Source organism: Camelus ferus, chromosome 21 (genome assembly GCF_009834535.1).
Source record: "Camelus ferus isolate YT-003-E chromosome 21, BCGSAC_Cfer_1.0, whole genome shotgun sequence".
Taxonomy (NCBI): domain Eukaryota; kingdom Metazoa; phylum Chordata; class Mammalia; order Artiodactyla; family Camelidae; genus Camelus; species Camelus ferus.
Genome location: NC_045716.1, coordinates 4152877 through 4172570, shown reverse-complemented (window position 1 = coordinate 4172570; position 19694 = coordinate 4152877). Strand labels below are relative to the sequence as shown.

General features: G+C 37.0%; 1 protein-coding gene across 1 annotated transcript in view; it reads right to left on the bottom strand.

Moving 5' to 3' along the window:
* The window catches only part of ACBD6 (acyl-CoA binding domain containing 6), a 158758-nt gene that overhangs the window by 16815 nt on the left and 122249 nt on the right, over nt 1-19694 (bottom strand). The window contains exon 7 of the mRNA XM_032463616.1: nt 5540-5570. Within this exon, the coding sequence (XP_032319507.1) occupies nt 5540-5570 (31 nt within the window). The remainder of the gene's footprint in view (nt 1-5539; nt 5571-19694) is intronic.

The following is a 19694-nucleotide window of genomic DNA, read 5'->3' as shown; positions in this document are numbered from 1 at the left end:
ACAACTAAGCCCCCAAACATCCCCAGCACTGTCTGCAATCACTGGATTTAACTATACGTATAGTCTTATGAAAGTTCTAAGGATAGGTTAAGGGTCCTCAAATCAAATAAAATCAACAAATAACTACTGAGTGCCTATTAAATAAACAAGGTTGAATAATATTAAGTGACAAAATGGATAAAATACACCCAGCAGAGACTTCAGCATATAGCAGGTGCTTAATAAATGATAACTGTTATTATTATTACATCCAAACTCTGTTTTGATGACCTTAAAATCTGGTAAAAGTCTAGTGATCGAATAAAAAATACCTAAATTAAAAATGAATCACACCTATAAGTCATTATTATGTTAAAATACTAATTTCATGAAATTTTCCTGGGTTGTCAGACTGTTTTAGTTTTACGTATTTGTAATGCCAAAACCTCTAATAATAATATTATTTGAGTGTTTAATTATCTTGATTATAACACATATGGCATTTGTTTTGTTCTTTCTACAGTGAATAACATAATCTGAGAGACAGAAATAGAGATCATTTTACTAGATCAATTTTGGGCAGGATTCCTGAATCAGGGATAATTTTATGATTGTCTAAACTCTCAGTGAACAGAAACAGAAATATAAAGGCACGTGGATGGACACAGGTATTGATATGTGTGTTTACTCATAAGTATAGTTTTGAAAAATAGCCTGACTCACTGACCCAGGTGACCAATCATAAGGGATTTTCATTTATTTTAGTTCTATAGAAGACTATCTTCCACAAAATAATGTCTGCTTTAATAGGATACCAGGATAAAAGAAAATGTGAAAAAAAAAAAAGGCTAGCAGGACCGTAATTATTTATGAAGTTATGAAAAGAGGACTGGAAGTAGAATCAGAAGAAGTGGACAGGTGTCTGAGCTCTGCTAACTACAACCTGTGTCACCCTGTCAAGCTCATGCTACCTCTCTGGACTTCAGTTTTTTTATCTGCAACTGTAGAAAAACAAGGCTCAGACATTTGTTGGAAAGGTTAAAAGATTATATATATGATAAACTGTAATACCACATCTTATGTCTGTCTAGGTTTTGATCTGTGTGTGTGTGTAAACTTTATATTACAGTATAAAATACATACAGAAGAGTACCAAAATCCTGAATATAAATTTTCTTAAGATGAATTTATCCATACAACTAGCACATAGGTCAAGAACCAGATCATTAGAACATCAGAAGCACTCCTGCCCTGCTAATCCCTTCCAAATGCTACCTACCCAGTTCCCAAGGTAACCATTATCCTGTCTGCTAATGCTGGAGATGAGTTTTTCCTATTTTTGACCTTTATGTAAAGGGAAGTATATGGTACATGCTCTTGTGTCTGGCACCTTGAAATCAGTATGTTTGTGAGATTCATCCAAGTTGTTGCATGTAGTTGTAGTTCCTTCTCATTGCTGTATAGTATTCCACTGGGTTAATACCTGACACTGAGCAGATCTCATAATTCCTGAATCTGAAGATGCTAATGTTTTATCAATTATGGAAATATCAGTAAATATCTTTAAATACTGATTCTTCCCTCATTTCTCATTCTGGAATTCCTATTTTAAAATGTTGGACTTCCTCATTTTACACGCAATGTCTCTTAAAATTCTATTTCTTTATCTTTCTGTGCTGCCTTTTAGAATGGCCTTTCAGTTCATTTTTTTTTTAACTTGTCCAATTCTACACTTTAACCTATTCATTGTAAGATTTCTGTATTTTTTTATTTTTTGCAGTTTCTATTTGATTCTCTTTCAAATCTGCCTGTTCTTTTTTGGAGTGTCTTGTTCTTATGTTTTTCATTCCTTGATTTTACATAGACTTCTCTGATAATTTCTATCCAATAGTTTTACTTAAGTTCCTTAAGCCTAATTCTGTGGTTTACTGTGTCTGCTGATACTCACTCAAATGTATTTTGTAATTTTGGATTGTGAGCTCATTTTCAGCAGAGCTTCTTTCTGTAGGAATTATGTACTGTGTTGGTTGAGGATGTGTCTCTCAAAAGAAGTTTAGCATATGCTTCTGCTGAATCCTTTAGGGGTAACCAGCCCCGTACTCTTATTATGTTAATTTTTCAACTTGAGAATTTCTAAAACAATCAGAGAGATTATAAATGTAAACTCCAAACTTGCATAAGGTGGAGTTTTTTTTTCTACCTAGATTCTGGTCTGTGGCAAATAAGCTTGTTTTCCTGTCTTATACTAGTGTGTCAACTGTTTCTAATCTAATTTCCCCCCTCTACTGAGGATGTAGTCCTTTGAAGGTCCTGGCTTATGCATGGGGTCTCAGTTCCAACTCCCCATTACTCCTGGCTCAAGAAGCATTATTTCCAGAGTTTGCTGGCATTGAAACCTAAGCCCATAGTTTTCCCAGATTAGACACAATGTTAACTCACACTCTATCACTTATGGTTATTAGGGCCTTGTTTATTGGGTGGGAGGTGAAGACATCTCTTACCTTAAAAAGGATGTTTGGTATAATTTATCCAGCAAATAGTAGGTGCTCATTAAGTATTTGGTGAATGAATAAAATATAATTAGGAAATTAAGTCATATTTATAGTACTAATAGAGCCTATGATATTTAGATTGAAAACAACTGTAAATTTAATTTTCAAATAGCTAATATATGCATATGGGTCCTGATAAAGAAGTTATTTAAGGGTTTATAGGATAAAACTTCTACCCTATGCTTTTATTCTAGCTTCACAGTTCCTCTTTCCTTAGGCAACCAACATTAGCTTTCTGGGTATCCTTCCAGAGATATCTTACACATTTACTAGCAAATGTGTACATATTTATGGCAGCAGAGTATATACACTGCTCTGGGCCTTAATCCTTTCACTTAACAATATATCTTGGAGATTTTTCCATCAGTACATAAAGATAATACAGCTTATTTGGAAGACAGTCAGAAAGAGCTCCAAAAAAAAAAAAATCCCCAACCCTGTTGCTGTCTAGAAATAAATTGTACCCATATCAAACTTAAATGGACACACTCCCACATCCATGAAGGCATTCACCCCTAGTGGTTAACTAGGGATGACGGAGGGACTCATCTACCTTCTCAAGGGCACATTTAGTCTGGTTTCGCTGTTTCTACAGTTTCTGGATGGAGGAATGAAAGGAAAACACAACACATGCCACAGAGAAGGCACTAAAAAACGTCTGAGTGAGTGGATGAAAGAAGGAACAAGGGGACAGAAATAAGAGCCGATGCAGCATGGCACGTGGCTACCCTGGTGGAGTCGTCTTTCTAAGCAGAGCAGTGAACTCTAGAATTTTCAGCACATATTTTGGAGTAACAGAAAGTTTGCTTCTTGAAGCCAAGCATCAGGAAGAAAGCGTAGTCCTGAAATTTATGCTGAAGGCCTCACAATCACTGTGAAGAGTTTATTTTTTCTCCGTTTTGATTATGTATGGTTGTTTGACTTATGCCTGGTTTAAACAGCTATAAAGGTAGCTGAGAAAAGTTTTTTCCTGGGTCGAAAATTAGGGCTTAGAACAGTGAGCTCTTGGTGATGTTAGAGGAGCTGTATGACAGAATTATCATATAAACATGTGAGGAGCGAGAGATGTGAGTGCTGTGGAAGGTGGCATGGGAAGGCATTAATTTTTCTCTCCTTTCCTAGTAAACCTAGAGATAGGGGTTTGAATTTCTGGCTCCATTAGGTAAGTTTATTAACTTTTTTGAGTTCTGGTTTTCTCATTTATAAACTGGGGAAAACAATAACTACTTCTGAGAGCTGTTTATAAAAAGGAGCCTAAAGATTACCTGTGTACTTTATTATATATGTACATTTTTAATGATATACCTTTCAAAGGCATTTGGTAACATAAAATACATATGTATGCATATGGATGTGTATATATATGTGTGATTTAAATGAACTATTTTAAGTATGGCATAAAGAGGAATATAAAGGCTAATAAAACAAGTTTTTGGTTATTACAAATAATGCTGCAACACATGTTCTTAACCATGTCTCATTATATACACATTGGGGACTATTTCTAGGGTATATACTAAAATGAAATTGCTGGGTTGTATGGTATGTGTGCCTTTAACTTCACGAGATCTTCCTAAATTCATCTTCAAAGTGACTGCAACAGTTAGCACTCCCACATTAACCAGGTATGAGAGTTCTTGTTCCTCTACAACCTAATACTAATGTTTGTAGATGTTAACATATTGCCAGTCTGACCAGTGTGAAGGTTCATCTAAATGTTTTAATCTGCATTCCCTGATTATTGTTGGGAGACAATTTTCCAAGGGACTTTCATGTTTCTGCACCCCTTGTGAGCAGAAGTAATGGAAGCTTTTGTTCCGGACTATCTTTTCAAAGATGTTTGTATAATGAACAGCCTTGGACAACAGAAGTAGTGTTTCCTTCCACAGTAGAGGGCAGGTTTGTTTACTGTCCAGTAAAATAAGATATGTGTTTCTCCAGGGCAAATGCTGAGCAGGTCTCCTGGCAGCTCATTATGAAAGACTGGAGTTCCCTAAGCGTAGAATTCCTAAGCCATGACACACTATGTGTGCAGGACCTTCCTGGGCTTGTCTGTGTAGCTCCTGTGCGACTCAAGGGGAAATGACACAAACATGAAGCTCATGCTGCTTGCTGTGCTGTGAATAACAGTCCTTTGTCTCTGATCCATGAGTTTTGTGTTTCTTGCCAACACCCATAAAACTGTGTCAGGCTAGCTTGTTAGCTTGCAAGCAGAGTATAATCTCAGACTGTTCATAGTTCTTGAAAGTTACTGGTGAGGGTGAGCATCTTTTCTTGTTTATTGGTTATTCAGTTCTTCTCATTTGTGAGTTGACTGTTTTTGGGAGTTGATTTTTCTTTTTGATTGTCTTCCTTATTGACTGGGTAGATATTCTTGATATATTCTGGTTTAAATATTGATGGCTGTGTTTTATTCAACCATATTCACACTCAAATAGAATAAAAGTAAGAATACTTTTTCTAAAATTTACAAAATATTTCAATTTCTTTTATTTCATTGAAATTACCTGGTAGCTTTTAAGAGCCATATTATTTCCATTTTACAGATTATCCTCTATTTTATAGATTATATAAGTGAAGATTATTTAACTATGCTAATCAGTTAGTAAGGAAAATAAGTTTGAAAATCACACCTGTTTTTCTTCACTTCAATTACACCAAGAAACTATTTCTTATAGGAGAGATCCTGGCTCCTAAGTGACAATGGTTATCATCTTAGTTGTCACTGATAGTAACAGGAATGAAACAATGGATTTTCAAAAGGGGGTTCGAGGAGTCTCCATTTCTGTTGATGTATAGATATGCTCAATGTACTATCAGTGTGCCCGTAAGAATTTTAATATATCTCCAACTTTAGAGGTAATTAATTTATTTTTTAAATAAAAAGTTACTGTATCTCTGCTACTGGCTAGGCATTTTTTTCAAGTACTATATGGGGCTGGACAAAGTTGAGGTAAACAAATAGAGAAAAGTCAAATATAATTAGTAATAATTTTAAAACATCTTACCATAATGTAGAGCTGTTTGACCTTCATTGTCCTATAACAGAAACAAATAATATCTTTTAGAAGTCTGAGTTATTGCAAAAGTATGAAAGTACATAAGCAAATATATGTAAATATGTTATAGTACTATGCTATAGTAAATGTATCTGATGTACCAAAGTTCCATAGGCTTATCAGATACAGGAAAAGAAGTCAGTTCTGATTCAGCAATCCCACTTCTGGGTATATATCCAGGGGGAACTCTAACTCAAAAAGATACATGCACGCTAATGTTCAAAGCAGCACTATATACAATAGCCAAGACATGGAAGCAATCTAAATGTCCACCGACAGATGATTGGATAAAGAAGTTGTGGTGTGTTTATACAACAGAATACTACTCAGCCATAAAAAGAATAAAATGCCATTTGCAGCAACATGGATGGAGCTAGAGATGGTCATTCTAAGTGAAGTAAGCCAGAAAGGGAAAGAAAAATACCATATGATGTCACTTATATGTGAAATCTAAAAAAAAGAAAAAAGGAAAAAAAAAAAGGACACTATGAACTCATCTACAAAATAGAAGCAGACTTGCAGACATAGTAAACAATCTTACAGTCACTGGGGAAAGGGGGTGGGAAGGGATAAATTTGGGAGTTTGAGATTTACAAATGTTAGCTACTATATATAAAAATAGATTTAAAAAAGTCTCTGCTGTATAGTACAGGGAACTATGTTCAATATCTTGTAATAACCTTTAATGAAAAAGAATATGAAAATGAATATTTGTATGTATATACATGATTGGTACATTGTGCTGTACACCAGAAACTGATACACTGTACCTGACTGTACTTCAAAAAAAAAAAAAAGTCAGTTCTTTGAGCCCCACAGTAACTTTTTAAAATATATAACTATATATAATTTTAATTAGCTTCAAGGTAAAATAATTATATTTGATTAATATTTCCTTATGTAGAAATGTCCTTGAATTAGTGTTTTCTTTTAATTCATTTTTTTATTGAGCTATAGTCAGTTTACAATATTGTGTCAATTTCTGGTATACAGCACAGTTTTTCAGTCATACATGAATATATATATATATATTCGTTTTCATATTCTTTTTCACCATGAGCTACTACCAGATCTTGAATATATTTCCCTGTGCTATACAGTATGAACTTGTTTATCTATTCTATATATACCTGTCAGTATCTATAAATCTCGAACTCCCAGTCTGTCCCTCCCCACTCCCCTCCCCACTGGCAACCACAAGTTTGTATTCTATGTCTGTCCCACAGTAACTTTTGACCAAGCTCTCTCTCTTGGAGAAAAGGAGAATGTTGAATGCTAACTTGTGCACTGAAGCAGCTACAGTTAGGGTGACAGGGTGACAGGATGACCGGATTTGCAGATGTTAAACCAAAGGGAATCCCTTAAAATGCGGCAGTTTGATAACCCAGTTAGTGGCAGAAAAACTGACTCTATATATCATTTATCTTGGCTGGTATTATAATGGTTTTTCTCTAAGCACATCCCCAAATCTATCTAAGAAGACTATGATTTATAGTAAGAGTAGTAGCATTTTAATTCCTTTTCAAAGATTCACAAATTCCAGGATTATAATATTAGGTTTCCTATTCGTATCAAATATCATAAAGAAATGTGATTTCAGAACACAGAGTCCTACAAGTTGTTAGTCAAAAACTCAGGAAACTCCAACAGTTCAGTTAATTTTTTTATTCTTTTAAAACAAAGATATTCTAATTAATTATAGTACAGATGAGTACTTTTTAGTAATGCTACTTCTTAAGCTGAGAGCAGGTGATCACATTACATGAGCAGTACACGATCAGGATTAAGCAGAGGTGAAAAGTAGAACTTCGTAATTAACTTGATCTGCACTTGGTACGTGCATGGCCATTATTAAGCCCCTGGTAATTAAGGATAAATGCTTAACCACTGCTGTGAATAACTGAGAGAGCGTGGTATTGTGACATAAATCAACGACTCTGGGCACGCCTTATCTACCTTTCCTACTTCCTAAAAGCTGAATGTGGGGCTTGGCTCCCAGAACGTTTTGGCTGCGGTTCTATTTAATCTCCTAGAGAGAAAAGCAAAAAGCTGCCACAGAGAGCCTATTTTCTGGTTCAGACAGGTAGTAAGAAAAAAGCCATTCCTTGAGGGCTTTTTAACACCTAGACAAGCTTGGCAGGGATGACAGCGGTGGGGATAGGGAGACAATCTTGAGACAATATAGTTTAATTAAACTGTTTTCCTACCAAGGAATGGGAGTTCTCATTGGAGTTGGAGGTCAGGAGTGGGCGGGGGGGGGCGGGTGGAGATATGAAAGAAGTGATTTTGAGGAACCCTATGAGTGGGGTAGACTCGGCTGAGGTGCAGCAGGGGTGAGTTTGGGATGCCCACAACACATCATAAGGATAATACACTCTACGGGGAATAAAAGATGGAAAGCAGCACCAAGAAGTCAGGAAGGCAAGGGATCATTTTTGCCTACTTCTTTCTTGTATTTTTTGACACAGCCCCTACTTTTCTTCTAGTTCCTCTTTGCCTTGTCCTGTCCTTGACTTCAAGGACAGGTAGGGGAAGAAAGCTTTGGCAGCTACAGTGAACAGGATCCAAGTGGTGATTATGTGGGGCAGCACGACAATGTGATGTGCTCCAGAGTGGTCTCTCTTGCCTGGCTATGGCCAAGGGCAGATCTGAAAGGACTGCGCTACCCGTTATGGCTTTAGACTCATATCTGCTTTGCTAGTTTCCAAAGTTAATCAGTACGTGTGTGTGTGTGTGTGTGTTTCTGTGTGTGTGTTTCTGTGTGTGTGTCTGTGTGTGTGTGTGTGTGCGCGCACACACGTAGCTGATGAGCTTATACATTCACATTTATAGTTTAAATGCTCAGCAACAGAAAGCAATTTCAGGAAGGGTTTAATCTATTGCAATTTCAGGACTCTAACTCAGGCATCCATCATGCAAAGTTGTATTTTCCACAATTATCCATCTTTAGAAAGTAGAGCTCTCTCGCTGTTTGTGCATAACTTTCTTGTTTAATCACTGTGTTCGTATATACTCAAAGTTCAGTTTTGTTCAGTTTGTAATTGCTTATCTTCACTAGGGAGGTGGAAGCATAATTCATTTTTTAATCGATTTTACCAATGAATACTAAATCTTTATCTCCAGCCCAATTTTCAATTAATTAATTAAAAATATTTACTGAAGTCCTATTATGGCCCAGGCACTGTTCTAGGCACTGGGGACACAACAGTGAGCAAGTCAGTGGAGGTCCCTGACGTTATCAATCTTACATTCTAGTGGTAGGGGACGTAATAAGCAAAATAGTCTATTTAATGATAGGCAGTGATCAGTGCTCTGAAAAAAAAAAAGGCATAATAAGAGTCTAGAGTGATGTGGGGTGCTACTTTAGAAAGAAAGGAAGGACTCTATGAGAAAGTATGTATACCCAGAGAACTGGGGAAGACTCTAAGGTAGCCATGTAACCCCAGCTGAGCAAATCAAAGCACCCACCATCTTCCTGGCCTAAAAGTAAGCATGTCACTGAAGCCAAGCCAATTAGAGTTTTCTCTCAGGATTTAAAAAACAGAGCTGGGGATAGAAGTGTGTGTCCAAAGAAGGTCCCTTCCTCTATGCTCAAAAGAAAATGGTATAGTGGATAAGAGAGACACAAAAGGACAAATATTGTACTATTCCACTTATACGAATTACTTAGAGTAGTCAAAGTCATAGAGACAGAAAATGGAATAGTGGTTACCAGGGGCTGGGGGAGGGAGGAATGTGAAGTTATTGTTTAGTCGGTACAGAGTTTCAGTTTGGGATGGGGAAAAGTTCTGGGGATGGATAGTGGTGATGGTTGCACAACAGTGTGAATGAACTTAGTGCCACTGACCTGTACGCTTAAAAATGGTTAAAGTAGTTAATTTTACTTCATGTATATTTTAGCACAATTTTTTGAAAAGGAAAAGATGTGAGCCAAAAACCACAAGTGATACTGTTCTCCACTCTTTGGCAAGAACTGGTCTGCAGATGTGAGCCAAAAACCACAAGTGATACTGTTCTCCACTCTTTGGCAAGAACTGGTCTGCAGTAAGAGAATGAAGTATTCACAAAGGAAAAAGCAGCAATGACAGAGCGAGAGAAGATGAGAGCCTTCGGTTCTTGTCATTCCAACCATTCCCATACCTTTCTTGGTCAGGTGAGCCAACAACATACTCCTTAGACAAATGAAATCTTTTTGTCACTTGCAAACAAGTGTCCTGACTGATACACAAGGCAATTTATGACCCAAGCCTTGGTCATCTTCCTCCCAATTTTGTGACTGCCAACTCCAAATAAGAATACCTATCTGCTCTGAACACTATACATACATATATACATACAATGGAATACTACTTGGCCATAAAAAAGAATAAAATAATGCCATTTGCTGCAATATGGATGGAACTGGAGACTGTCATTCTAGGTGAAGTAAGCCAGAAAGAAAAAGAAAAATGCGATATGATATCACTTATATGTGGAATCTAAAAAAAAAGACACAAATGAACATATTTACAAAACAGAAACAGACTCACAGGGATAGAAAACAAATTTATGGTTATCAGTGGGGGAAGGGGGTGGGAGGGAATAAAATTGGGAGTTTGAGATTTGCAGATACTAACTACTATGTATAACATAGATAAACAACAAGTTTCTTCAGTATACAGGGAACTGTGTTCAATATCTTGTAGTAATCTATAATGAAAAAGAATATGAAAAGGAATATATGTATGTATATGTATAAATGAAACATTTGTACACCAGAAATTGACAAAACATTGTAACTATACTTCAATAAAAAAAAAAAAAAAGAATACCTATCTGGACTCCCCAGCTGTAAATGCTCTTCACTCTGCTTGAAAATGATCCTCCAACCTTATAGTGTCTTACTCTTTTCTCAGGTTTTAAAGTTCATCTTTGATATATTTGAGCATTTTAAGTAGACTTACAGTCCCTATATTTCTTTTATTTGAGCTCACGAAGAGGAGGTGGTGCAGTGCTACACGTGATGTTTGTTGTGCTGTCTGAGATTTGCATATTGTTGATTGCTTCTTGTGTGCTTTATAATTTTGGACTGTAAATTCATTTTAAGTGGAGTTTTATCTGTGAGAAATTCTCTGCTGTGTTTCCTGGATTGAGATTCTGTCCCTCCAGAATGATTCTGCCCCTCCAGAATGATTCTGTTTTTTTGTTTCTGCCGGGCACCACAGAGATATTCTCAGTCTGAGATTCCTAAGGTGATTTCTTAGCTTGGAAATTTTTGAACACTTAAGTTAAATGTAAATTTAAAAAGGGCAAACCTCTCTCCCATCCCACATCCCACTCCTAGGCTTGAAGCACAGGCCAAGAAAAACTCTCCATGTCAACTGTGTGTTGGTGGATAGATTTTTTAAGTCTACTTTTTCCCTGATGGTGGTTGCTGTTTTTTGAGATCTTTACCTCATGGGTACTGAGACTGGCAAATCCTTTCAGGGCAACCAAGTGTTGGTTTACACTTAGCACTTTCTTGTTTGTTTGCTTTTTTTGTTTTTGTTTTGTTTGTTTGTTTTTAACATTTTTTATTGATTTATAATCATTTTACAATGTTGTGTCAAATTCCAGTGTAGAGTACAATTTTTCAGTTATACATGAATATATATATATTGTCACATTTTTTTCTCTGTGAGCTACCAAAAGATCTTGTATATATTTCCCTGTGCTATACAGTATAATCTTATTTATCTATTCTACATTTTGAAATCCCAGTCTATCCCTTCCTACCCCCCGCCCCCTTGGCAACCACAAGTTTGTATTCTATGTCTATGAGTCTGTTTCTGTTTTGTATTTATGTTTTGTTTGTTTTTAGATTCCACATATGAGCAATCTCATATGGTATTTTCCTTTCTCTTTCTGGCTTACTTCACTTAGAATGACATTCTCCAGGAGCATCTGTGTTGCTGCAAATGGCGTTATGTTGTCATACAACTTAATAAGAAAAAAACAAACAACCCAATCCAAAAATGGGCAGAAGACCTAAACAAGCAATTCTCCAAGGAATACATACAAATGATCAACAGGCATGTGAAAAAATGCTCAATATCACTAATTATCAGAGAAATGCAAATCAAAACTACAATGAGGTATCACCTCACACCAGTCAGAATGGCCATCATTCAAAAATCCACAAATGACAAATGCTGGAGAGGCTGTGGAGAAAAGGGAACCCTCCTACACTGCTGGTGGGAATGTAGTTTGGTACAGCCACTGTGGAAAACAGTATGGAGATTTCTCAAAAGACTAGAAATAGACTTACCACATGACCCAGGAATCCCGCTCCTGAGCTTATATCCAGAAGGAACGCTACTCCAAAATGACACCTGCACCCCAATGTTCATAGCAGCACTATTTACAATAGCCAAGACATGGAAACAACCTAAAATGTCCATCAACAGATGACTGGATAAAGAAGATGTGGTGTATTTATACAATGGAATACTATTCAGCCATAAAAACCGACAACATGAAGCCATTTGCAGCACTTTCTTTTTAAAACTTTAGGCATTTTAAGACTTTAAGGCTTACTACTTTGTTTCTTAGCTGTGTTTGTTTTGGATCTTGAAGTGCTACCTTGCTTTCTGAGAGGCAAGAATATATGATGGAGAAAAGACAGTCTCTTCAATAAGTGGTGCTGGGAAAACTGGACAGCTACGTGTAAAAGAAAGAAATTAGAACATTTTCTAACACCATACACAAAAATAAATCAAAATGATTGAAGACCTAAGGTAAGACTAGAAACTATAAAAGTCCTAGAGGAAAACAGGCAGAATACTCTTTGATACAAATCATAGCGGTAATTTTTTGGACCTGTCTCCTAAAGCAAAGGAAGTTAAGAGCAAAAATGAACAAATGGGATCTAATTAAACTTAAAAGATTTTGCACAGCAAAGGAAACCACTGACAAAATGAAAAGATAACCTACTGAACAGGAGAAAATATTCGCAAATGATATGACTGATGAGGGGTTAATATCCAAAATATATAAACAGCTTATACAACTCAATACCAAAAAACAAACAACCCAATTAAAAGTGGGCAGAAGATCTGAATAGACATTTTTCCAAAGAGGAAGTGCATATGGCTGACAGGTACATGAAAAGATGCTCAACATCACTAATCACCAGGGAAAGGCAAATCAAACCTGCCTAACTTTCTAATCTGATCACAAAATATTGTTCTTCCTGCTCTCCATATGGCCAGCTCCTTCCTTCAAGTCCCAGCCTGCCATTTATGTAGAGGACGTCCTCCTTGACTACTTGCTTCAAAGAAGTCGTCTCCTACTGTTACTCTTCAGTTCAATAGGCTAGTTGCTTCTCTAACAGCATTTATTACAATTTATAGTTAAAAATGTATTTATCTGTTATTTTAATTTGCTTATGATTATAAGGTTAGGAACCACATCTGACATTTTGGCTGTTATATTCTTAGCACCTAGCAGGGAGTTTGGTATACAGTAAGCACTCAATCATTTTACTAAGTGAACGAATAAACCAATCATGCATTTGTACAAATATTTATTCACCAAGGATGTTCACTACATTCATTATTAACAGATATTTACTGAGTACCTCCTATGTGACAGGCATTGTTCTAAGTGCAATTAAAAAAAAAACACAAAAATCTCTACCTAGTTTTAGAGGAGATGGAAACAGAAAGTAAACTAAGTAAAATACGTAATAGTTTAGATGATGATAAAGCTATTGTGAAAAATAAAGCAGGAAAGAATCAGGAACACTGCAGGCAGGGTAGAATGAGTTTCAACTTAAAGGCAGTCAGCATAGGCCTCAGTGGAAAGATTACTGAGAGATACCTGAAGGCAGTGAGGGAACAAGCTGTCTGAGTATCTGGGGGAAAAGCAACAGAGCGGGCAAGATGAGCAAGTAGAAGGCCCTGAGATGGTTCTGTGTCTGCCATGTTTCAGGGACCAAAAAGAGGCCAGTGTGTGGCTGGGCCAAGTGAGCAAATTAGACTGGTAATAGAAGATGAGGTCTGAGAGGTTTGAGGGTCAGATGGCATAGGGCCTTGTAAGCCATTGTAAGGATTTTGGCTGTTATTCTGAATTCAATGGGAGGTCACTGGAAGGTTCTGAGCAGAGAAGTAACTTACCTTCATTTATGGGTTAGGAGGACCACTCTGGCTGCCAAATTGAGAACAGATCGAAGGGTAGTTTATATCATACATCCAGGTAAGAAATGATGGGGACTTGGGCCAAAGTGCTCGCAGAAGACAAGGTGAGAAGTAGTCAGATTCTGGACATACTATGGAAGTAGAAGTAATAGGATTTGCTGATAGATCGGATATTCACGTAAGAAAAAGAGAGGAGGTTACAGATTCCACCAAGAATGTGGCCTGAGCAACAAGGATTTTAACTGCCATTTACTAAGATGAAAAAGATTTGGGGAGAAGCAGGTTTTGTGGGTAAGGTCAGGAGTTTGATTTTGGGCATATTAAGTTTGGGATATCTATCAGATATCCTAAAGGAGAGGTCAAGCAGACAGTCAGATACATGAGTCTGAAGTTCAGAAGAGAGGTTATAGGCTGAAGATATAAACTTGAGATTTCAAAGCAGGTATTTAAAGCCTAGGGATTGGATGAGATCACCCAAGGATTGGGTATAGAGAAAAGAAGAGATCTGAAAATGGAGCTCCTGGGCATTCCAAGACAAGAGGACAGGAGAAGGAGCACACAGAAGGCACTGAGAAAGAACTACTGAAGAAGAATGAGAAAAAGGGACTGAGAAGGCCAGTAAGGTAGTAAGAAAATCAATGTCCTGGAACACAAGATAGTAAAGTATTTAAAGAAAAAGTGATCAGTTGTGCCAAATGCTGCTGGTAGGGAGGCATGGTAAGAATTGAAAAGTGGTCATTGGATTTAATTAGCAAAGTGGAATTTACTGATTTTCTGATAAGAACAGGAAGAACAGTAGAAGTGAACACAACTGGATTCAAGGAATAATGGGGAAGGAGGAATTAGAGTATAAACAACTCTTTCATGGAATTTTGCTGTAAAGAGGAGTGAAATGGAGCAGTACCTGGACAGTTAAGTGGAGTGGAGAGATAACAGCATATTTGTATCTGATGGAAACTATACAGAAGAGAGGGAAAACCGATAACGTGAGAAAGGATTTATGCAGTAAGATCCTTGAGTAGGATGGAACCGTGTACATAAGCAGGGGGACAGGCTTTAGGAGCACAGATAGTTCGCACATACTAACAGGCGGGAAGGTGGACTATGTAAGTACAGATACAGTTAGGCAGACAGATGTGATGGCAGAACTCACGGGAGTTCTTTTTTTTGGGGGGGGGAGGCAGTTAGGTATGTATGTATGTATGTACCTACGTACGTACGTATGTATGTATGTATTTACTTTTAACGGAGGTACTGGGGATTGAACTCAGGATCTCATGCATGCTAGGCACACGCTCTACCACTGAGCTATATCCTCCCCACAAGGGAGTTCTTTTTAAATGACTCTTGCTTCCTCAGTTAAATGGGAAAGGAAAGTCATCAGCAGAGAAGGAGGATGACGAAGGAGGTGTCTGCATTGTAAGGAGAGAGGAGAAAGTATGAAAGAGGGGTCTCTCAGAGTGGAAGAGTTAATGGAACAGGGGAACGCAGTGTGACTGCGGGGCAGCACTGAGCGCCCACCTGAGATCAGAGATTATAAACTTGAAGGCAGCAGAGTTGTGCACTTTTGTCCTGTCACATGTAGCTGCACGGGTACAGACACGGGGGAGTAGAAGAATTAAACACCTGTCTTCTGAAAGTCTACTACATAGCAGGGACACAATGATAAATAAACCAACTGTAGTCTTTGTCTTCATGGAGTTTACAATCTAGCTTAGATATTGCAAAGCAGAACAACCTAGACGTGGTAGCAGTGGAATGGCTACAGTAACAGTACACCTGTGCTAGGCAGCCACCTCAGAAACTGCTGAAGAAGAGTATCTGATTTGCAGATGAGAAGATACTCATGGCACGTAAATAAAGTAGGATATGAAACTATGTACAGTATGATCCCATTTAAAAAAATATATATTCTCTACCTGTAGAAGAAAGATGAGGAAAGCATTCAAAGAGATAACAGGGGTTATCTCAAGGGTAAGATTATAGATGACTGAAAACTTTTTCCTTTTATTTATTATTTGTATTTTGTAAACATTTAAAAATATATTGATACCACTTTTGTAATAAGAAAAAATTACTACTCATTTGTACTCTCTCTGAATCTGAATACCATCTATGTTTACAAACACTTTTCAGTGATTATTATTTAGCAATTTCCAATAAAAAGCGATCAAACCAATTAAAATTGTGGTTAGTTATAAATGTCTGTTTACAATTACAAGCCGGATGGGGTTACCTGACAACCCCCATCCATTTCATGCTTGCTATGCTCCTCAGATCACCATGCCTAATTTGGGGCCTTTGAGTTCAGATGCTGTGGGCTGAAGTGTTCTTGTGTTTAATGTGAAATATTGAGATTTTTGGTCTTTCAACTTAGAGCATGTCCACTGAGAAATCAATTCGAACAGGGGCATGAACATGAGAACCATGACTGCAATCACAGAATTGATTGGCAAGTGGGAGACAGAAAGACAGGAGGACAATCAGGTTGTCTTCTAATTCTTTTAACTTTTCTGTTTGCCAAGAGTACTAGAGAAAAGGAGTAGGCTTTAAAAAAACATCAAAAATTTTCCTCAGCTCTAAATTGCTTCTACGTCTAGGTACCCTGACATGTCTAAAGAATAGGTATTTGGGTGAGACAAAGAAAAGATAATTATTTAAAATTATTTCTAACCAAATTGTAGTCTTTAGGGACCCAAATATCAATTCTTCTTTTATTTATCTTTTGTATGCCTAGCCTAGCACATAATAAGCACTCAAGAAATGTTCAATCAACAAACTTGATGATTATGACTCACTAATATAAAGCCTGTTCAGGTTTTAATCATTATTAATAATTATTTTAAGTCAACTATATTATGATACTCTTACTATTATGATTATGATGTTTTAATAAAACACATCATCTTGTATCTACAAAATCTTTTACCTCCTCCCTCTTCGTGGGTTAAAGTGGAATTCATATTAAAGCATGAATATGACTCCAAACATTTTTTCTTAGTAACATCAAAACAGGATATAGGAACCCAAACCTTAGTCTTTATAAACATTCTGTTTTAAAATATATTACAAAGAATAAATGGAATTGAATGTCAAGAATGAATAAGTGAAAGCTTTTACTCATCTGGTTTACAACTTATATCAGCTAATTTTTCTAAATTTAAGTTGATTAAATTTTTTGGTTGTTTCGTTTCAAATGACCACACCAGAAGCAGGTTGTCTGTCATGGTTATTTATGCTTTTCTTTTCTGTTTTAGCTTAAAAGAAATGTTCAAATTTAATAAATATGGCGTTGTTATAAACAGCAGCAAAAACGATTCTAATAAATTAACATTGCTCATACATTTGAAATCTCTGTAAGGGATTATACATTAGGATAAAATAAAAATACTCAGTTGAATTAAAAATAAACAAAATTACATAATAAAGTTAAAATGTAGAAAAATTCAACCATGCTTAAAATTCAAACTACAAAAGCATAGAAATGCAACCCCTATACTATGCCTCTGTATCCTTTCTGTTTCCAAATAAACATTCATAAGGAACACAGATGAATGAAAAATATAGTAAATTTAAAGACCCAGACCCTCAAATCAGAAAAGAAAAAAATGTACCCATGATGCTCCCAAGTGATTCTTTACCATTACCTTTAAAATGGCAGAGAATCATGAAAGCTGCCCTCCCTCTGACACGTTCCTCTGTTCTGACTCTTGCAGGACTCAATCACCCACTATTCCAAGGTTGGGTTCAAAAACAGCCACTCTTCTTTGTAATTTTAGGTAGAACCTTGAGCCTTCACAATCCTTACTTAAAACTTTCTTTCTCTCATCCCCTTTCACCTTTTACCTTGTGTTATTTATAAACAAGTCTGTGTCCTCCAAGTTCTTTGAAGGTAAGGATCATGTGCATAGTTCAGCTTTACAGACCCCTATTTCCTCCATCTCTTCTATCTAGCACAAAACGTTGCACAAAATAAAAGACAAGAAAAACAAAGTACTGACAGGAAAACCAAATATAGTTATACCTCACTAATCCAGGGACTTGATTTTTGGCATTAAGTATCTGGAATAGGGCCCACAGTACCGGGGGAAAGTGCTGATAAGGACCATATTAAGGTCACCATGCTGTGACCAGTTGGCTCCTATATAAGAAGGATTCTGCTGGCTGGTCTGAGAAAGCAATGAAAGGCCAGTCTTTGCCCATGAAATATGAGATGCAACAGGAGGCAGAAGAGACATAGAAAGTGAGAAGTGAAGGAAAGCAAGGACTAGCGAGCAGAAGTGTTAAGAGGGCAGCAGAGCCTAATGGTAATCAGAAGAAAGAAGGGGGCAGCCACAGTAGCAGCCAGCAGAAAAGAAGCTGCGACAGAGGTGGCAAGTTGCGGACATTTTAGACTGCAGAGAATAGCCAGCCATAAAGAGGGCCGGGCTGCATGCCAACCTGCAGATTTTAGCAATCTCAAGAGAGAAAGAGAAGCTTTAGCCCTACGCTTCACCATCTATAAATACCTGTGGTATAGTACAATGATTTAAGAAAGAGGCAATGAAGTATAGGATTTATTTTAGAAAAAAAAATTTTACAGAAAAAGTTAAGAAATAAAAAGCAGAATGTAACTGTTCAGCTGTTTGAAACCAACACTAACCTAGAATGTTGAACCTTCCAAGGGGGCGCTAGATAACTGAGAGTTTACTAAAATAAGGAAAGAAACAGGAACAAACATTGGCTGAATACCAATTTGTGCTGGAAGTCTTACGAACATCATTTCTTTTAATCCTCACAACCCTTTTACATAAACGCTGTTATTCCCATTTTCAAGCCAGGTAAAATGAGGCCCAGAGAGATTATATTTAACCTGCGCAAGGTCCCAGGCCCTTCAGCATCAAAACCCACGTTTTCTCACTGTACTATGTTACTAAAAGGAGCAAGGGGAATCAACACAAATAGATACAATACACAGAAGAAATGTGGTTAAAATTTTTATTTTTGCAGGTTAAAGGCAAAAGGTAACCTAAATTATAGTCTCATATACGGCATGCTTGTGTAATTCCTATTAACCATAAGCTCAAAACCGATCTATCACATTCAGAAAGTGAATCATCTTACTCTTCAGAACTACACATTCATTTTTACTTCTCTTTGGCTGACTGCTGTACTTTTTCAAGTATGCATATTTTGAGAAGGTGTAGATCAGTCTATATATTTAAAAAAATTAATTTACTAAGCTGGTCTAGCATTCAAAGTTAGGTACATAAGAAAACAGAGCCAAACTATTTTCTCTTCTGAAGGGTGTTTTGCTTACTGCATTCCTGCTTCTGTAACACTGTGCAGTAAAAGCTCAATATATTTCAATCTACTCTATTCTAAATCCCTCCTACAGTAAATAATCAGACCTATAGCAGAGAAATCCAAGAAATGATTCATTCCTTTCCTACTCATTCATTTTTCACGTTCACAATGAAAATTTTCGTAGTCTGCTAGGTCCACAAAATAGCTCCCCATCCGCAGAGGGTGCTATGAACTAGGCACTTTCCTTTTGGTATTGAGGAAATTGGTTATCTTCTGCTGTTGTTACTCAAACACAAATATTTTATCAATTCATTCCCGAATGAATACAGTCGTGTCTTCACTGGTGTTCCTCCCTATGCCTTTCTCCCTAGCAGCAGTACACTGTCACTAGATGAATCACTCCAAAAAATTCCATCATGTTACTCCTTTTAAAAACACACGTGCATGTGCACGCACACACTGTAGTCCAAATTCCATTATCTAAGCATCATAGCTTCCATGGTCTGGATCCACTTTATCCAATTATTCTTCATTACAAACACATAAGAGCTGTTTCTGCTACCTAGCCCCAGTCCCACCTCAGTGCCCATCAAGTAGCACCTAGCTTTTACAGTTCACGCCAGGCTGCGATTCCCTCTTGAAGACGTTTGACTGCTGTGGCT